This window comes from Myxine glutinosa, chromosome 5 (genome assembly GCF_964187855.1).
Source record: "Myxine glutinosa chromosome 5, kmMyxGlut1.1, whole genome shotgun sequence".
NCBI lineage: Eukaryota > Metazoa > Chordata > Myxini > Myxiniformes > Myxinidae > Myxine > Myxine glutinosa.
Window position 1 is genome coordinate 97,619,424 of NC_136265.1, and position 21,252 is coordinate 97,640,675.

At 44.1% G+C, this 21,252-nt stretch overlaps 1 protein-coding gene across 1 annotated transcript in view; it reads left to right on the top strand.

Moving 5' to 3' along the window:
- Window positions 1-21,252, top strand: part of LOC137428444 (uncharacterized) — a 74,387-nt gene that overhangs the window by 42,524 nt on the left and 10,611 nt on the right. The window contains exons 3-5 of the mRNA XM_078778384.1: window positions 980-1,090; window positions 1,878-2,051; window positions 16,309-16,419. Of these exons, the coding sequence (XP_078634510.1) occupies window positions 980-1,090; window positions 1,878-2,051; window positions 16,309-16,419 (396 nt within the window). The remainder of the gene's footprint in view (window positions 1-979; window positions 1,091-1,877; window positions 2,052-16,308; window positions 16,420-21,252) is intronic.

Here is a 21,252-nt window from a genome sequence, read left to right on the forward strand (position 1 = left end):
GTATCTCTTTATTTTGCACATTAGCCAAAAAAAATTTCAACAAAAACAAAAGCTAAATTATGACTGGGATTACGGACAGTAAAATTACAGTTCAGTACTTCGTGTAACCCCCACGAGCATTCAGGAGAGCACGTACACGTCGAGGCATGCTGTTCACGAGATTTACCAAGGTTTGGACAGGAATCACTTGCCATGCAGTGACAATAGTCTGCTGCAATTCACGCACAGAGGTAGGCTGCTGGTCCAAGTTGTTGATTTGATGCGTTAATTCTGCCCACAAGTTCTCTATCGGATTCATATCCGGGGACATGGCAGGCCACTCCATATGCTCTACACCACGGTCAGCAAGAAAGTGTTGGATCATGCGAGCATGATGAGGCCGTGCATTGTCACCTTGGAAGACAAAGTTTCCTCGAAAGGCTGCACGAGCAAATGGAAGCAATGTTTCTTCCAGAATGACCCTGTACTTGAACTGGTTCAGGTTTCCATTCAGACCAACCAGGTCAGTTTTGCCCCCTGCATGAAACCGAGTTGTTAGGCATACACATTTTTATGGATCACGCGACCTGTGAAACACCGGGATGATAGTTGAAAGCTCATTTGGGATTCAAACCCAGGCTAAACAGCTTATAGGTGAGTCTGCATACCTTTAGGCGACCCTGTCTGTCTGCCTGGGTGGTGGTGAAATTCCCACTGATGCTGTGGTCGGATATGAAACGTCTCGGAACATTGAGGCAGTTTGTACAGAACATAATGCTTTGATATCGTAATGTTTTTACAATGCTATTCCAATGGGAAAATGCTTTATTTTATTTTTTCAAGAAAGACCTCAAAAGAATGATTTTTAATGCATTATTTATGTCGCTGTTTAAAGAGTGTGGAACCAACTTCTGTATGTATTTGACACAATACCTTGAAGAAAGGTTGTTGTTTTTTTGTTTGAAAGCCTTCATTTAATAAAAGCTACTTTTTATTCCAGATTTATTTGTGAAAGTGGAAGTGAAAACTGAGCATGACATTGATGTCCACCTGGATCTACCTGAACCAAATGATTCTGAAGCTTCTTTCTTCGAGAGCCATCCCCATGGAGGTTATAATCAATGCTTCCACATTTTGCTTTGGACAATGTGATGAACTACTTTTTTTAAATCCCTCCGTTATGATTTCATTGCTTTAAAAAAAAATCCACGATGGCGGGTCAATTTCTCAAACATCCATTATCTCCTTCAACGTTAGGTGAAAGATCTGAACCAACCATTTGATTTGCATATTCCTTGTTGCCTCCACCACTAAAGGATGATGGAGGTTATGTTTTCACCCCAATGTCTGGCTGTTGATATCTCAAAATGTTATGGTTGAATTAGGACAAACCTTGGTGGACAGGTTGGGTGTGTGTCAAGGACAGGCACTCAAATTTTTAAGCGATTCTTTACGATTGAGAGATGGGACAAAAACGAGAAATCGCACGATATCTCAAACAGTTATTTATGGTTCCGCCGAAACTTGGTGGACGAGTTGTGTGACAAGAACAAGCCGATTTGATTTTGGTTTAGGTCTGGATGCAGATCCTGCCTATCATGCGTTTCACATGCAAATCCACATTTATAAAAGCTGTTAATGTAATAAAATAAACACATGGCTTCTCACTGATAAATTAAACCTATTTATCCCAAAGTTTGAATATTATTAGAAAAACCCAAACGTTCTAACGGTATTGTAAAGTACGTTGACATCAAGAATAATTTTTTACTTTTATGCATTGGAACAAATACAAATGTACATGTTAGACTTGGCCGCGTTTGTCAGAATGATGTTGCGAGTATTGAACAGAATCAGATTTTTGTTTTTTCACGGGTCCTGTGATATTGCACTTACAGGTGATTCCACTGAATCTACAAGGGCGACTGCACCTAATTTTACGAACAACGCAGCCACATGCCCGCAGGACTCGCCAGATGGAACGAACAATGGAATTTTTTACAAACACGACAAACCGCATCCGGAAATGTTTGCGGAGAATAATATTCCGAAAGCTCACAAAGGAAAGAAAGGTGAACGTTCATACAAATGCACAAATTGTGGAAAATCTTTCAATGGATCATCCACTCTTAAAACACACATGATAATTCACAATGGCAAATGCCCGTACAGATGCGGAAGTTGCGGGAAATATTTTAATCAGTCAGCCACCCTTAAAAGACGCATGGGAATACACACTGGAGAACGCCCATGCAAATGTACAAATTCTGGAAAATCTTTTAATCAATCAGCCTCCCTTAAAAAACACATGGAAATACACAATGGAGAACACCCATATAAATGCACAAACTGTGGAAAATCTTTTAATCGGTCATCCACTCTTAAAGCACACATGAGAATTCACAATGGTGTACGCCCGAACAAATGCACAAATTGTGGAAAAGCTTTTAATCGGTCATCCACTCTTAAAACACACATGAGAATTCACAATGGTGTACGCCCATATAAATGCACAAATTGTGGAAAAGCTTTTAATCGGTCATCCACTCTTAAAACACACATGAGAATTCACAATGGTGTACGCCCGTACAAATGCACAAGTTGCGGGAAATCTTTCAGTCATTCATCCACCCTAAAAAAACACTTGAGAATTCACAATGGCGAACGCCCTTACAAATGCACAAGTTGTGGAAAATCCTTCATTCAGACATCCGCCCTTAAAAAACACATGACGATTCACAATGGAGAACGCTTATACCGATGCACAAATTGTGGAAAATCTTTTAATAGATCATTCACTCTTAAAACACACATGAGAATTCACAATGGCGAACGCCCGTACAAATGCACAAGTTGCGCGAAATCCTTCAGACATTCATCCACCCTAAAAAAACACATGAGAATACACAATGGTGAACGCCCATGCAAATGCTCAAGTTGAGGGAAATCCTTCAGGTATTCATCAACCCTAAAAACACACATGAGAATTCACAATGGTGAGTGGCCATATAAATGCACAATTTGTGGAAAATCTTTTAATCAGTCAGCCACCCTGAAAACGTACATGAGAATTTACAATGGAGAACACCCATACAAATGCACAAGTTGTGAAAAATCCTTCCATCGATCATGCACCCTTAAGGGGGCATTATACCATTGAAGGCAAAAAAAAATATATTTTTACAAATATACAAATGCATCAATTAAAATGTTTGTTTCCTAGTATTGTATATATGTACCAAGTTTGAACGTAAATGGACTTGTCATAGAGAAGATATAAGCTGTAAAGTGGTAATTCATCATTTGTATGCATCTGGTTACCATGGTAACCATGCATAATATAATGCTATGTAATGTATACCAATGTAATGTTCATATATCAAGCAACATGTACATATCTAGTTTTGCATATTTTCAATCAAGACATTTTATCAAAAAGTGCATTACTGTGATTCAGTGTTGTTTTTACTGTGTTCAGTGTAATGGGGAGCTTATATCTTCTCTATGACAAGTCCATTTACGTTCAAACTTGGTACATATATACAATACTGGGAAACAAACATTTTAATTGATGCATTTGTATATTTGTAAAAAAAAAAATTTTTTTGCCTTCAATGGTATAAATGCCCCCTTAAATCACACATGACAGTTCACAATGGTAAGCGCCCATGCAAATGCACCAATTGTGGAAAATCTTTTAATCATTCATCCAACCTTAAAACACACATAAGAATTCACAATGATGAACGCCCATACAAATGCACCAATTGTGAAAAATATTTTCATTGGTCATCCCTTCTTAAAATACACACGAGAATTTACAATGGTGAATGCCCGTACAAATGCGCAATTTGTGGAATATCTTGTAGTCAGTCATGCAACCTTAAAAGGCACATGAGAATACACGATGTTGAATGCCCATAGAAATGTACACCGTGTGAAAAGCTTTTATTTAGTTCTCTAACTTTAAAATGTATAAGAATTTACAAAGGGGAGAAAGAATATTGCAAACAACAAAAATATACTGTAAATGTTAAATCTGTGGGGGGTGGGGGGAGGGGGTGGGTGGGGGGATGATGATGATTCACAAAGGTGAATGATGGTGAACGAGGATTTCCACAGTTTTTCATTTGTATGGATATTTTCTTTCCTTGTTCATCACAAACTACTCCATGTGTAACAACATCATAAAATACATGAACTGATTGTATAACCCAGCTTCTCACTTTTTATGTGCATGGTAACCTCATCATCTCTGACACGAGACCGTACATATGCACAATTTGTAGAAAATCTAATTATTGGTCATCCTACCTTAATATGCACCTGTAAATTCACAAAGGAGAACAAGGAGATTGCAAATAAAGAGAATGTTCATACAAGTGCAAAAATTGTGGACAATCTTTCATCAAATATCATAAGGTTATGTTCTGACATTCGTTTTTTTTGCATTCCGAGAGAAGGTTTTTGTGGTCGTTCACTTAGTTGTCAGTGTATGTATTTCTGATATTTCGCTTTGTCTTTTTATTTTGTGTTTTTGCTCCTGGGGCTTTGTATTCATTGCTGTTTCAGTTTCATTTGTGACATCTTTCATTCGCACCAGTCTTTCGGAAAAAATTGTCTCAGTGGGTTGGGGATACCTTCTCTGGATTGCTGTCTTCGAGTTTGCACACACATTGGATTGTGTCGTCTGTTGAACTTTTCTGAGCTTTGTATTCACAAGCGTGACTTGGCGAGCTCCACGTACCTCACCACACGTCGTTGCATAGGGATAGGCATCTTTGACCATTTCGGTGTCTTTTGGGTCTTCATAGTGTTTTGGGTCGTCAGGGTCTTTTGGATGCTCTGGGCCTTTAAAGGTCCACAGACACGGAATCTCACTCAAAATGCATTTGATGTCATCCAAATGAGTCTTTTTATGGTGAATTCAAATATGGCATTGTTTTTTGTCATATTCACTCTGAAACATTAAAAATGAAAGAAAACCGAACCACTTGGGAACGCCCCTAAAAATTCTGCCCCATACCTCAAAGCCGATGACGTAATCCATGTGACGTCACCTCCAGAACGCAGCTCGCTCGCAAGCATGCTCCACGTGCATTTGCTTGATACAAATCAAACACTTATCTTAACTCCAATTTACATTCTGTTTCCACTTTTAGTGAGAAGTAGGGGTCTGTGAAACCATTCATAAACATTATTTGGTGCAAATCGGATAGTTTTTAGCCGAGTTACCTCAGACCGTGAGTTGTTATTTATATAATTCGCACATAGTTGAATATGTGCAGGCCGCTCCACGGAGCGACCTTGCGGGCTTATCAACGAGGCGAGGCGTGACACACATGTGTCTCAGCATACCTCAGATCAAGATCAAGCAAATCAAAAGTAGAGTACGTACAAATTACACGGAACGGATCGCGTCAACTCGACAATGCTGTTTATCATGGAGTGGTGGCTTTACGAAATTACGGCATGAAACAGCGTGCTATTGCTCGGCAGTATGGCATCACTCAAGGTCAGGTGTCAAAGATCCTGAAACGAAATGCTCAGAGGGGTGTCCCTACTCCAATACCGAGGCCAGGACGTCCCCGCAGAACCACAAGGAGGGAGGATCGCCAGCTGCACCGGTTAGTCCGCAATAGCTGTACCAAGTCAGCTAATCGGCTTAGGGCTGAGTGGCAGCAACTGACAAATGTGCCTGTATCCAGAAGGCAAGTCAACCAACGACTGGTTCAAGCAGGCTATCGTGCCCGGCGTCCCCTGAGAAAGCCACGCCTGACCAGACAACACCGCCAGCGCTGATTGCAGTGAGTGAGCCAGAGAGCACCGTCAATGGCAGCCAGGACACTGGAATCACGTGATCTTCAGTGACGAGTCTAGATTTCTGGTCTGTCGTCAAGATGGCCGCGTCCGAGTGCGCAGACAAGTGCATGAAGCCTACAACAAAGATTGTATAGTGCCAAGAGTCCAAGCTGGAGGTGGTGGGGTGACCGTATGGGCTGCTTTTCATGCAGGGGGCAAAACTGACCTAGTTCTGAATGGAAACCTGAACCAGTTCAAGTACAGGGCCATTCTGAAAGAAACAGTGCTTCCATTTGCTCGTGCAGCCTTTCGAGGAAACTTTGTCTTCCAAGATGACAATGCACGGCCTCATCGTGCTCGCATGATCCAACACTTTCTTGCTGACCGTGGTGTAGAGCATATGGAGTGGCCTGCCATGTCCCCGGATATGAATCCGATAGAGAACTTGTGGACAGAATTAACGCGTCAAATCGACAACTTGGACCAGCAGCCGACCTCCGTGCGTAAATTGCAGCAGGCTATTGTCACTGCATGGCAAGAGATTCCTGTCCAAACCCTGGCAAATCTCGTGAACAGCATTCCTCAATGTGTACGTGCTCTCCTGAATGCTCGTGGGGGTTGCACGACGTACTGAACTGTAATTTTACTGTCCGTAATCCCAGTCGTAATTTAACTTTTGTTTTTGTTTCAAAAAAATTTGGCTAATGTGCAAAATAAAGAAATACTTCTGGAAAACGTACAGAAGTTTAACACAGTACTTACTGTCCATGAATTGAGTTCGATATCAGTTTACATAACTTTCAAGGATCAATTTATTTGCTTTGAAATGTCAAATGTGGTTTTTGTTTCTTTTAAAGGTCACATTAACAAAATCTAGAATAATTTCAACATATTTCCAATGAACTTTTAGTTCTAAGACATCTTGAAAAGTAAGTTCACCCCCACAAAAAATAAAATTCCATATTAAATGCCAAGTCTGTATATATATATATATATATATATATGTGTATATACATGTGTATGTATATATATATATATATATATATATATATTGTTGCGAATATGGAATTTGGCCTCCATATCCGCTTGTAAATATTCCCCTATTTTCTCCAATACTCCCCAACTTTCCCCAATCCCCCATTCCCTAGTCCCATTGCATGTAAACAACAATCAGTAGAGCCGACCTTCCCCTTATTCCCCCATTAAATGTCGTGCCCAGGTCCACCGCACCACACGTAGACAACTTTCGGACATCTTCCTAGTTATTCTTAATCTATGTCAGTTAAGGCCTCGTTTCCATTAATTATGACTCTTCGTTGCACCAGAATGTGATTATATGGCATCAGTAGTGAGTTTAGGACCTTTCCCATACCTCCTCCCATCTTCTTCCCCAAACAACAACAATAACAACAACTACAACAACAATTACAACTACAACTACGACTACAACAACAGAGGGGCGGGGAGTGTGCGTCCTCACACCGGCTCGGTTACCCGCCATGACCATGCGCTCCACGGCGTTACCCCGAAGGGGCTGGCTGTCAGCTCCTCGTCAAGGGCGGAGCCAGTAACCCCCCCACGCACCCAATGAGAAGCAACGTGCCGATTCCATCTGGGGCGGAGCTAACGAGCCGAGGGCGTGTCACTCCCCGCCGGATATACGCGGCCCCGCGCCGGATGTGACGTGAGATGCGCCTCAGCTTGGAGAGAGAAGCCACCGCCACCCCCAGCGCGACGATACCTCCCCGCATCTTTGGACCGGACCGGACCGTACTGTACCCTGCTTTGAGCCAAGAGTGCACCTTGAGCCATCGCTATCTGCCTTTCCTTGCCATCAACCCCCGTGTGAGTCAGCCTTGTCCCGTTTACCTGTCGTCTGTCCGGGGTTAATGTAAGAGTGTGTCTAAGTGCCTGTCTTCCTGTAATATACCTCTAGCCCCTGTAATCTGACCTTTCCGTACGAATATAATCTCCTCCGGAGGTCTTGAGAATTGAAACCTTGGTGTCGTATTGTGTTATTGTAATCCAGCCGGGTGTCTTCTTTTTCTTATTGAGCCAGCATCGCGCGACTAGTCAACGTTCGGGCACAATCGGGTAACTTGTGCAGACGTGGTCATACCATAAAACCGCTCGGTAAATAACATCCAAGCCACGTCTGTAACAATTGGTGTCGAGGAGTGGAATTCGAACCCGGGACTAAATTTATTAGGCCCAAATTGGTAACAAGTAGAATCGATTCGGAGCGCGTTTCCCGCGCGAAATTATAACGGCGAAATTTGAATTTGTTTTACGAAAATAAAAATAAAAACCGAATTTTGAAAGTCGCGCTATGGCGGGTCAAGACGGCTGGGGTCCGGTAAAGGAGAGTGAGGTAGGGTCGATCCAGGACCAAATTGAGGGACAAGAGGAGAGCGAAGCAGTGAGGGCGGCAGGTTCGCAAAATAGCGCCGTCACGCACGAAGTAGCAGACGCGCGAAATGGCGCCTCGCTGGTCACCGCGCCGGCGACCGTGACAGCGCCCCTGGTGGATTTGGACTTGTTTTTTTTGCAAATAAAGGCCCTTATGGCCCAGACTAACGAGCGAATGGAAAAGAATAGTGAGCAATTGGGAGACCAAATTAGAGGTTTGAAAAGCAGTATGGGGGTAATGGGGAACTGGATGGATGCTCAGAGTAACCAATTGGGGGTAATGAGGGACGAAGCGAGGGGTACCGGTGAGGGGTTAGACAATAATTTTAAGGGATTAGACAAGAAATTTGGGAAGTTAGACAATAATTTTGAGGGGTTAGACAACGGGATAAAAGAAGTGAAAAATGGGTTAATGGGGGTAGAAAATAGAATGGCTGCCCAGGAGAATCAGATAGAGGGAGTGAAAACTGGGTTAGAGGGGTTAGAAAACAGTATGGAAGGCAAATTGAGGGACATGAGGGACCAAGCGGAAAGGGAAGTTAAACAAATGGAGCAGCAGATAGAGGGGGTCAGAATGGGGGTAGAAACCAAACTGGATGCTCACAGGGAGGAAATGGAGCAGATGAGGGTGGCATCTGGGCAGGAGATGCAAGTGATGGGAGAAGAGATCAGAAGAGGAGTGAGTGAGGAGGTCGGAGGAGTGCGCGAGGAGGTGAGGCACTGTGAGGAGCACATGGAGAAGGAGGTGAGAAAGGGGACTGTAAAGTTACAAGGGGGCATAGAGGACCTGACGCAGGAGGTGGAGCAGCTGACGGTGGGACAGACGGAGTTAGTGGAGCAGGTTCAAAGGAACACTGCGGTATTAGGAGGTTTAAAGGCGACACAGAAAGAACTAAAAGATGACTTGGTAGCGACGAAGAGGGAATGTCAGATGGTACGTGAGGGACTGACAACGAGGTTGGACGAGGTGATAGAGGTAACGGAGACGAAGGACCGGCAGGTGAGGACGCACATGGAAACGGTCAAGGTAGCCTTGGAGGACGAGCTTGAGGAGACGTACCGGGGAATGAAAGAGGTGAAGCAGAAACTAGAAGAAGTGGAAGAAGGGATGAGCGAAATTAAGAAGCGACGGAGAGGGGATAAGAAAGAAATAAAAGAGGAGATAAAAGAATTGGTCCAAAGTCTGTGTTTGGATCGTGATGATGTGCTCATTAACCGGATGAGGGATTCGCAGGTGATGGAGGAGAAGCGAAGAGGAAGAGGACCCGGTGTAAGTGGTGACCAATATGGTCGTGCGTATGATGCGCCAGGGGATTTAAGAAGCTTGGGGGTCGAGATAGACCCGGGTGTTCGTGAGAGGCCGTTGGTGAAGTGTGCGACAGGTCTGGTGTGCGAAAGAGGAGGTGTGCGAGAAAGTCCGACTCTGGGGTGTGTGAGGAAAAAGTGCGTGCCAAGGAGTGAGGGTGCTGGCGAGAGTGAGTCGGTCGTAGCGCGTGTGCGAGGGAGCACATGGAAGCGTGGTGTGGTGAGTGTTACAGAGGGTGTGATGGGAGAGTGTGCGCGAGAAAGGTGTGTGACGGACAGGTGCATGAGGAAAGAGTGCGCTGTCAGAAGTAAGGAAGAGTGTCCACCTGTGGTGAGTGTTACAGAGGGTGTAACGGGAGAGTGTGCGCGAGAAAGGTGTGTGACGGACAGGTGCACGAGGAAAGAGTGCGCTGTCAAGAGTAAGGGTGAGTGCGTTATCAGGAATGGAGGTGAAAGTAGTGAGAGTGACATGGAGCGTGAGTTAGTTGTGACAGGTGAGCGAGGATGTACACCTGGGATGGAAGGATGCACACCTGGAATGGTAGAGCGTGAGTGGGAATGCACGCTGGAGTTGGTGGTGAGGCACGTGGTTGGGTGTGCGAATGAGGGCACACCTGTGATTGTCACAGAGGAGGTGACAGAGGAGGGGGCGCGAAGCGGTGTATTGGTGAGGTGTGCGAGCAACGAATGTGTGCCAAAGTGTTCGGTGGTCAGGTGTGTGACCAAGGCTGTGAGTGGAATGAGGGTACCTGGGTGTGTAAGGAAGGGTACGAGGAGCATGGGCACAGCTGGATGTGTGAGCAAGGAACGGGCTGCGGGGTGTAAGCATGCAGGTGAAGCATCGACGGTAACCAGGTTAGAGGTTAGGTCGACTTTTAGCCGAAGCGGGCCCTCGGTGCGTGCCGGGCCTCGCTTTGAACGGCCGCGTCCGTGCTCCACTAGGTGGAGCGGGCAGCTGGATAGGAAGGGTCGTCATGGCGACCACGTTTTGTTGAGACGCGCCGGCAGGTCGAGATCGGGGCATTGGATGGCTCCGTGCCGAGATGGTGCGTGGGATCTCGGGCCGGGTAAACCTCCTTCCCTGCACCGAGTGCCGGACGTATCCAACCGCTGGCACAGAACAACCAGCATTCATGGCTTGGCTTTACGAAGCCTGGCTTTGAACGGGAATTGGCGCACCGAGAGGTATTAGTGAGTAGACTGGGTGATGAGGTTAGTGTTTTGGCCCCAAAATTAGAGAAAAACAAAATTTGATGATTGGCAAAGGATTGGCAGTAGTGATTGGCAGATGATGGGCAGTGATTGGCCAAATTTTTGATTTGTTGAAATTTGATGTGCAAAATTGGTAGTGAGAGACCCCCGATGTGGTGGGATGGCATCCCTGCCACCCTTCCCATGTAGGGGGCAAAGGAGCAATAGATTATGGGGTGTATGGCAGTGAAAACTAGCCCGGGTGGGTTAGGATATTGTGTGTAGGGATCTAGAGAAGATGACCTTAGGTAACGTTAAGGTTAGTTAGTGACTGATACCTGTAGTGGGGACGCAGGTAGATTAGTATGGATGATAATGACGTGGGAGCGCAATAGTTTAAAGGGACGACTGGGAAGCGCAAGTTTCAGAAGGGAGTAGTTAGCTGAGATGATGCTGTGTGTGTGAGAATTGAACAGGTGTGATTGCACAGGTGTGCAACTGGACAGGTGTGTGGAGCAGTGTATGAGTAGTGAGTGTGTGGATCAGCGCGAATGCGCTTGGGGAGAGAAGGGTGCAGGTGGCACCAGGTGTGAGAGCACAGGTGTGCAGGTACAGGTGTGTGGAGAGAGTTGGAGTAAGTGGTACGGAGTGGTGTGCATGGTGCGAAGGTGTGGATGGGGGAAGAGTGGACCCCTTTCACGAGTACCCGGGGCGGGTAGTGTAAGTGTTAGGTAGAGGGTATAGGTAAATTGTGGTTAGATATTGGCATCTGTGGTGCGGTTGCAGAATGGTGTTGTGGATGGGTGCATTAGTGTTGTGGAAATGGCTGGGCGTGTAGCCTGTTAGTGTGTGTAGTTGGTTGGGCACTCCACCACTGTGAGGATGTCGGCCAGGTGAGGCTGCAGGTGGGCTCTGGGAGCCGGTAGAGTTGTGGATGGGGCCCGAGGATCCGGAGGACGGACCCGGGTAGCCCAGTGCCAGAGAGGGCACCGAGTGGGGAGAGTGCGAGAGGGCCTTCCCCAGGTAGTTAGGTTAGGGTAAGGAGCAGGTAAGCTCGGAGGCAACTGCAGTGGTGGAGGTGTGCAGGTGGGTAGACCCACTGGGAGAGGTACACGTCGCAGCCCAGAAATTGTACGAGGGCACCGGGAGATGAATCGGGGGAGTGAGACCCCAAATTGAAGAGCACCACAGTTTGGCCAATGGGAATTGGTTTTTAGAACCCATAGTGTAAGAGGGCCAATGGTTTGGCCGGAGAAAGACCCCGGGTAGTGTAAAGTTGTTAAAGTCATTTAGGAAATAGTTAGGATTGATGAACCTGTCGCACCATACGCAGCCACTTACCTGTGGTGATGATGATGACTCCACACCTGTGTTTTCTTTGTTTGTGTTGCAGAAATGAGAATTGCTGTTGGATTTGTGAGACGCATCACGACGTGGATGAGACATTGGGGTGATTCCATCTCTCCCTCCCTAGGAGGGACTGATGATGAATTGGTGATGGCAAATTTTGATGTTGAGTTGGAGATGGCAAATTTTGATGAGAGTTGAAAATGGCAAATTTGATTGGTTAGGAGGGAGAGAAGACGAATTTGGTTTATGGGAGGAACGGGGAAGACAGTAGGGATGTTTGTTGATTTGTAAAGTAGATGTTTATGGGTAGTGTTGTGTTGTGTGGATACAGTAAGGGGTAAGGGAGGGGCCATGTAGGTTACCTGGTGGGGGGGGGGGGGCGTACGATAGGAACGTACCTGTCTCACCTGGTTCCCATGTGCCCCCAGTGTGCATCACCTTACATTGCGTGCACTTTTGCGCCCTTACCACCTTACTCACTTGTTTCTTCTTTTGTCTCCCACCTCCGAGGATCTGGCTTTGGGGTAGAGAGAGAGGAGAGAGAGGTGCTGGCTGCGCAGTTGTGGGCCTGCACTTTCGCTGTTTGCTGCCGGGATCGATACACCATATGGACCGCAATGTTTGTGGCCACCCACAATGGACCGCAGTTCGTTTGCGGCCAAGCACCACCCGGGGATGGACCTATGGATCAACGTGGCACCTATGCCATACAGGTGAACCACTAATAGTTAACACCACCAAGTGCACCACAAGAAGAGCAAGAGACACCTGCAGGGTTAGGGGTTGTCGAATTTATTTTTATTCCAATGAACAATGGTGACTGCACCGATTGGTGGTGGGGTGGTGCTGTTGATGCTCGGGAAGGGTGCTCTGCACGTTATTAAAGGCCGTCGGCCACAGAGCACTCGTGGGTTGGTGTATCGATGTTGGCAAGCGCGCTCTCTCTCTATGCATAACATCTGCATGTGTCCCTCCAAAAACAGGTCCTGGATCGTAGTGTAAATAGCAGCGTAGTCTTGTAAATAATGCTCCCTACCGGCTGTATGTTTAGTTTGAGGATTCTTTCCGGATTCGGTTATCCTTTGGGTGTGTTTCTGTGAGGAGAAGGGTGCAACGTCGCAGGGGGACATATTTACTCATTTGTGAATATCTGTAAAATTGTCGCACTCAGGGTAGAGTTAATAGTAGAGGGAACTACATTGCGTGCCACACTAAAGTAGGTAAAAATTTATCGGGTCGGGACGCCCCGAGGGTAGAGAAGGGTGCAATGTTGCGAATATGGAATTTGGCCTCCATATCCGCTTGTAAATATTCCCCTATTTTCTCCAATACTCCCCAACTTTCCCCAATCCCCCATTCCCTAGTCCCATTGCATGTAAACAACAATCAGTAGAGCCGACCTTCCCCTTATTCCCCCATTAAATGTCGTGCCCAGGTCCACCGCACCACACGTAGACAACTTTCGGACATCTTCCTAGTTATTCTTAATCTATGTCAGTTAAGGCCTCGTTTCCATTAATTATGACTCTTCGTTGCACCAGAATGTGATTATATGGCATCAGTAGTGAGTTTAGGACCTTTCCCATACCTCCTCCCATCTTCTTCCCCAAACAACAACAATAACAACAACTACAACAACAATTACAACTACAACTACGACTACAACAACAGAGGGGCGGGGAGTGTGCGTCCTCACACCGGCTCGGTTACCCGCCATGACCATGCGCTCCACGGCGTTACCCCGAAGGGGCTGGCTGTCAGCTCCTCGTCAAGGGCGGAGCCAGTAACCCCCCCACGCACCCAATGAGAAGCAACGTGCCGATTCCATCTGGGGCGGAGCTAACGAGCCGAGGGCGTGTCACTCCCCGCCGGATATACGCGGCCCCGCGCCGGATGTGACGTGAGATGCGCCTCAGCTTGGAGAGAGAAGCCACCGCCACCCCCAGCGCGACGATACCTCCCCGCATCTTTGGACCGGACCGGACCGTACTGTACCCTGCTTTGAGCCAAGAGTGCACCTTGAGCCATCGCTATCTGCCTTTCCTTGCCATCAACCCCCGTGTGAGTCAGCCTTGTCCCGTTTACCTGTCGTCTGTCCGGGGTTAATGTAAGAGTGTGTCTAAGTGCCTGTCTTCCTGTAATATACCTCTAGCCCCTGTAATCTGACCTTTCCGTACGAATATAATCTCCTCCGGAGGTCTTGAGAATTGAAACCTTGGTGTCGTATTGTGTTATTGTAATCCAGCCGGGTGTCTTCTTTTTCTTATTGAGCCAGCATCGCGCGACTAGTCAACGTTCGGGCACAATCGGGTAACTTGTGCAGACGTGGTCATACCATAAAACCGCTCGGTAAATAACATCCAAGCCACGTCTGTAACAATATATATATATATATATATATATGTATGTATGTATGTATGTATTGTATGTATGTATTGTATGTATGTATGTATGTATGTATATATATTATGTGAAATAACTAAATTCACACCATTTCTGGATCTGATGACTTGCCAGTAACCATTTTGTAAAAATGAATGTGCAGCATATAACTCAATATGTCGAAATGTCACACACATCCATGCCCGTGGGATTCCCACGGGTGACCCCGCTAGTATATATATATATATATATATTTACAACAAAAGAGGAAGGGAAGCACAACAACAGAAAACAGGGCAATCGGGAGATCTGTAGAAGGGAGAGGGCTGGAAATAAACACACAGTGTAAACAAGGTGGACACTACAAGGACATTCATGAAAGACCACGGAATTTGAAGGAGGTGGATTTGGGGTGGATTTTCAGGGGTATAAAAGATAAAGCTTTTGGATGGGGGAAGATGAGAGATGATGGTGTACAGCTGGTTTGAAGACCTGAAGGGAGGAGTGGGATTGACGAGAGTGTGGGAGTTTGTTCCAGGGGCAGGAAAACAGCGGGATGAAAGAGTGAAGGTGAGTAGTGAGTCTTGATTAAGAGGATTCGGCCCAGCACCATGGCACTCCAGCTTTAACAGGGAGAGCAGGTGAAAGGATTCTGTTGAGAGGCACGACTTTGCTATGCGTGTCGAGAAAGTCAGTGCGCCATGTGTGGAGGTGGCTTTGGATGTCATACGCAGAGAGTTTGGAGAGGAAGATGGGGTGCCAGACTGGATAGCAAGCTCGAGCGATGGCCTGTTCTCCTCTGACATTGAATTGAGGGCCTCCATCAATTGGTTGGAGAGCAGAAGATGAGGCCTTTGCTGTTCCAAGTTCAAAGTGAGTTATTGCACAGCAGGAGGCATTTTGAGGTTGCACAAGTATGAAATCTCCGATACTACGAGCTCACATCAGCCGCTGGACTGGTTACATCACCTGTTGGCGAATTGTCACCAATCATGGAGATGGAATTTTGTTCTGTGGAGGAACTCGGGTCCTTCAGTCTTCGTTTTGTGCGTTACACTGGGCTTTTGGGTTGCAGCATCATTGGATGTCCTTCCTGCTTTGCTATTCTGGTGACCTGTTGGCCTAATCATTGTCAAAGTGTTAACCTGCCACACTCTGTCATTTTGTTTTCGTTTCGTGTTCACTTTCGAGACAAAAATACCAACTCGTTACATGTTTGATCAAAATTTTACTGAATTTAATAATGAATGGGGGTTGGGAGGAAACATTTTTCTTGCCTTTATTTTGTTGGTTGTGATTTTGGGTGGTGGTCCTCTTCGTCTTAATTTGTATGCAGCACAAGGCTGCGGAGTAGGGTCATTCTCTGAGGCACAGCTGTGTTGTTGATGCGATGCCCTCTGCTGATTATGGGCAGGAATTTGAACTTGGCCATGGTACTGGCGATAGCTCACCTATTCTTCATGAAGGACACCGTGCGATCTTTAATGTCCATCCGAGGGATGGCATACGCATTTATGGAATACACTGTGAAACACTGGGATGACAGTTTATAGCTCATTGGGGATTCAAACCCAGGCTAAACAGCTTATAGGCGAGTCTGCATACCTTTTGGCCATCCTTTAAGCCTGGGTGTTGGTGAAATTTCCATTGAAGTTGTGGTCAGGTATGAGCCATCTCATAACCTTGAGGCAGCTTGTGCAGAATGTAACGCTTTGATATTGTAATATTTTGACAATGCTTTTCCCATGGGGAAATGTGTTATTTCCTCTCCAAGAAAGACCTTAAATCAATTATTTTAGTGCAATATTTATTTCTTTTACGAGTGTAGAACCAGCTACTGTATGTATGTGACACAAGACTGCCTGCATTTAATATGAGTTACTGTTCCAGATTTATTTGTGAAAGTGGAAGTGAACGCTGAGCATGACATTGATGTCTGCCTGGATCGACCCGAACCAAATGACTCTGACGCTTCTTTCTTCGAGAGCCATCCCCATAAAGGTTATCATCAATGCTTCCACATTTTGCTTTGGACAATGTGAACTTGAACCTGAAATTGAACTTTGTTATCCACATCGAAATCAACAACACTTCCACTGCAATGTAATTTAAAATAAATAAACAAGAAATATGTCGTGCAAAGCACGATACTTGTGAAATCTCTGAAATAAGTTTTTGTCCTATGATGAGCTCAAAAATAATTGGTGGTTGAACGTATCGACCTGGTATACAAATCGTCTTAAAATTTCAAGTCAATCAGGTGAAAATTGAGGACTTTAGAAATTTGGCCTATGTTGACCTCAAAAATATTTGGTGGTTGAACTCAGTGACCAGGTTTGCAAGTCCCCTTCAAATTTCAAGTTCATCGGATACATCGGATACATCGGATACAAAATTGAGGATTTTAGAAATTTGGTCTATGTTGACCTTTTGGCCGATGTCGACTTCAAAAATACTTATTGGTTGAATTCAGTGTCCAGATATGCAACTCCTCTTTAAATTTCAAGTTATTCGGGTGAAAATTGAGGATTTTAGAAATTCGGCGTATGTTGACCTTTTGGCCTATGTTGACCGAAAAAATACTTGGTGGTTAAATTCAGTGTCCAGATATGCAACTCCTCTTAAAATTGAAAATTGAGGATTTTAGAAACCTGGCCTGTGTTGACCTTTTGGTCGATGTTGATCTCAAAAATAGTTGGTGGTTTTTCAAATTGTTTTTGTTTTTCAAATTTATCAAATTCAACATTTTTTTTTTCAAATTTTGTTTCAATTTTTTTTTTGTTTCAAATTGTTTTTCAAATTGTTTTTCAAAAAACAATGATTGTCAATGACAATCAATGACAATCAATGACAATGACAATCTTGACAATCAAGTCAATTGAATGAAAATTGAGGACTTTAGAAATTTAGCCTATGATGAGCTTTTGGCCTATGTGGACCTAAAATATAATTGGTGGTTCAATTCAGTGACTAGATATGCAAATCCTCTTAAAATTACAAGTCAATCAGATGAATTTGACAAAGATTTTAATAAATTTGACAAAGTTGGTGACCCCTGGTCTATGTTGACCTATTGACCTTTTGACCCCAAAAACAGCCTTCTTGCTTTTGACCAACTACACCATTTGGTGAAGTTTCGTGAAGATCAGTTGAAAATTGTGACCTGTATGCAACTGATATACAGACAAACAGACAGAATAAGCACAAGACCAACCAATATAGTTGAAAAATCTTAGATTTTTTGCAATTGATAAAAAGTAAAGTAAAGTAAACAATGATTGGATAATATGAAGATGCTCATCAGGTCTGGAACCTTAACACTTAAACATTTTAATCGGTTTGATTTATTAACATACATTTAATCCCACATTAAATACTTTGTAAGAGTTTTACATAAGCAGTTTTGCGAGGTTTTCTTTCTCGTATCCAACAGTAATTAATTCCAAAAATTAGTACCTGTGTATGATGAAGAAAATTTCCCAAGAGATATGCGACATTTCGGTACGTACAGTTTTTCACTTTCCTTTTGTCTGGTACGATATTTAAGTTGTATTAAAGAACAACATTGAGCAATTGAATGTGGATGTGTGTTATTTATCAAATCGTACACAAAAGCTACAAACAGACAGTCTATGCAATTGAAAAACATTCAACAAATTCAATTCTTTAAACAAATGCTTTGACTGTGACATAATTGAACTAAATGTGATAGTACGCAAAGCCATCTTCTGAGTTAACATTACACACGTCAAATTAGCTTCACAAGTACGACCCCACACTTCTATTCCATATGTAATATGTGGCTGGATAAATGCCTTGCATATTAAAATCAAAATGCGTCCTCGGAAAAAGTTTCGCAATCCATATAAAATACCTACGATCCTACGATCCTGGGTTCGAATCCCGGTCGATCGCTGAATTGACGCCAGGGGGGTTGACTCAGCCTGTCATCCTTCCGAGGTCGGCTAATTGAGTACCGGTTCACTGGTAATTCCCTGTTTGTCGTTAAAGGTGGCAAAAAGGGCTGGCGTTAGGAAGGGCATCCGGCCGTAAAACATTGCTTCAAAAAGGGGACCAAAAAACAACAACAACACGGTTCCCGAAAAAGGCCAACCCCCGCCTTGCGGGGAAAAATGTCCTCTAAAGGTGGTTATTTTTATATTATATCCTATAATAAGCATATAATTTGTCTTAGATAAATTAATTAAGTTTATTTAAATGACAAAAAATTGTGACCATTTCCATATGTGTACGTACGTCTCTCATATCTATTCTAGCTTGGCCATTTAGAAAAGTATGAAATAAATTAGAATCATCTGCAAATAAAATCAAAAATTAAAATAGTCAGTGGCATTTGGCAAATCATTTATATAATGAAGGAACAACGTTCCACAAGGCTCGAACCAAGACCGAGCCTTGTGGAACACCGCAAGATATTGGCATTTTAAAGGAATTTTCTACACGATAATTTACAAATGCAGTTCGACTTAATAAATAATTTCAAAACCACTGAAAAGGTAATCCTCGTATACCATCATGTGCCAATTTACTCCATAAAATCTCATGATCAATTGTTTCGAATGCTTTTTGGAAATCTTTAAACACTCCAATAGTTATTCTACTCTCATCCAAAAAATTTAACATATCATTTGCTGAAATTTTTAGGGATAATTTAGCACTGTATTGTTTACGAAAATCAAACTGTTGTTTGTAAAATATTACATTAATGAACAGGATTAAATAATTAAATTGATATACGTGGGGAAATTACATGCCCAGTCCGGGAATCAAACCCAGGTCCTCTGGAAAACCGTGCCAGTACTCTGCCATCTGAGCTATCTGGGCGACCCTGACTGAGCATGCAATTTTCCCACACATAAGATTGCAACTCTTTCCATCAATGCTTCCAGGGCACTCGCTGCCAACCAGAGGAGCAGCAACGGCCTGATCATGAGAGGGTCTTCCTCCAATGGGGGGGACAAATCCATGTCCTCTATTATAAACACCACTGGGGGCGTAGTGAAGTAATTTTCCCATTTTCCCACAAATATCAATTTAATTATTTAATCCTGTTCATTTATGTAATTGCTTCACTCTGCCCCCAGTGGTGTTTATATGTTTTTTACGCATATTTCTGATCATTTCCCAATCTTTGCCATTTTTGAGAATATATTAGAAGAAAGATGTAAAGAAAGATTTAATGGTATTTGGTATTTAATTTATCATATTTATCCTAACTTCTATTTAATTATAGAGGCCGACGAGTCGGTGACTCCAGTGAAATGTGAATGAATGATCGTGTTTAGGCCATTTTTCCCCGCTAGAGCAGGGGTTAGCCTTGCGGGCCCCATGATAATCGTGGCTCCCTGTTTGAGGCAATGTTTTTATGGCCGGATGCCCTTCCTGACGCCAACCCTTGGTCGCCTCTTACGATGCACAGGGATATGGTGTCCCTTTCCTAAATCGGGGTACACACGGGGATCATTCATCCCAGCAAGCTGGTACTCAATTTGACGACCTCGGAAGGATGACAGGCTGTCAACTCCCCTGGCGTTAATTCAGCGACCGACTGGGATTCGAACTCAGGATCCTAGAATCCCAAGGCTGTGCCCCAAACGCTAAGCCAACACCAGGCTATTCGGTGACTCTAGTGCATGTCTGTATTAACTGTAGCATCCCCACGCATTGCAGTGATGTAAGAAATAATTCTGCATAATTTTCTAGATTATGAATGTTGAAATCGCCCATCAAAATACACGGTGTTTTTTCTACTTTCATATTTTCTCGTGTTCAAAGCAAACTATTTTGAAACTCAACTATATCTGTATTTGGTTTCCTATATACAACTCCGATAATAACCTTTCTTTTTTCAATTTCTGTCTGAAGCCAAATCCGTTATATATGTCGTTATGCATGTCATGTTTATATGTGACGAAAACGTCTTCTTCTTTTTCAAATAAAATTACCACCCTCTTAATTAACCCTCCTAATTGCGTTAAGACTGCTGAGACCCCTTAGACCTTTGACGACCCTTTAATTCCCCCAAGACCCTTCAGACCACCAAGACCCCTGAAGACCCAAAATACCCTAAAGACCCAAAACACCCCAAAGACCCAAAATACCCTTCAAGGCCCTGAGGCTCAAAAAGACCCTGAATACCCAAAAACCCAAAAGACCCCGAAGACCCAAAACACCCTGAAGACCCAAAAGACCATTAAATACCCCCAAAGAACCAAAATACCCCAAAGACTCTTAAAGATGAAGAGGAAACAAAAGCCCCTGAAGATGACACTGAAGACCCAAAACACCACAAAGACCCAAAATACCCTTAAAGGCCCAGTGGATCCAAAAGACCCTGAAGACCCAAATGGCCCGAAAAACCCAAAACACCACGAAGACCCAAAAGACACCGAAATGGTCAAAGATGCCTATCTCTCTGAAACGATGTGTGGTGAGGCGTGCAGCGTGCGCCGAGTTACGCTAGTGGTGTGCAAGCGTTATAAAGTCGTCACACGAAATGAAGTCCAAACTCCTTTTATTTCGAATCCTCAATGCCAACATCAAACAAGTCATCAGGAGTATGCATCGTTTTGTTGGAGTCATCGGTCATTTTGCAAATGATGTTTCCATTCTTGGTGCTGACCCCTATCACTGAGGGAGCCTTCCGAGCTGCATTCAAGACAGCATATCTCACATAGGAAAGATCTCTGTTGATGAAGACTTCTCTTGATGCCTCCTTCCCTTTCAGTTTGACCCTCTTGTTATGGAGTTCATTTCTCTTTCTTCTGGTGGAAAAACATGCAATTGTCTGTCTTGGTTTTTCTACAATGGCTT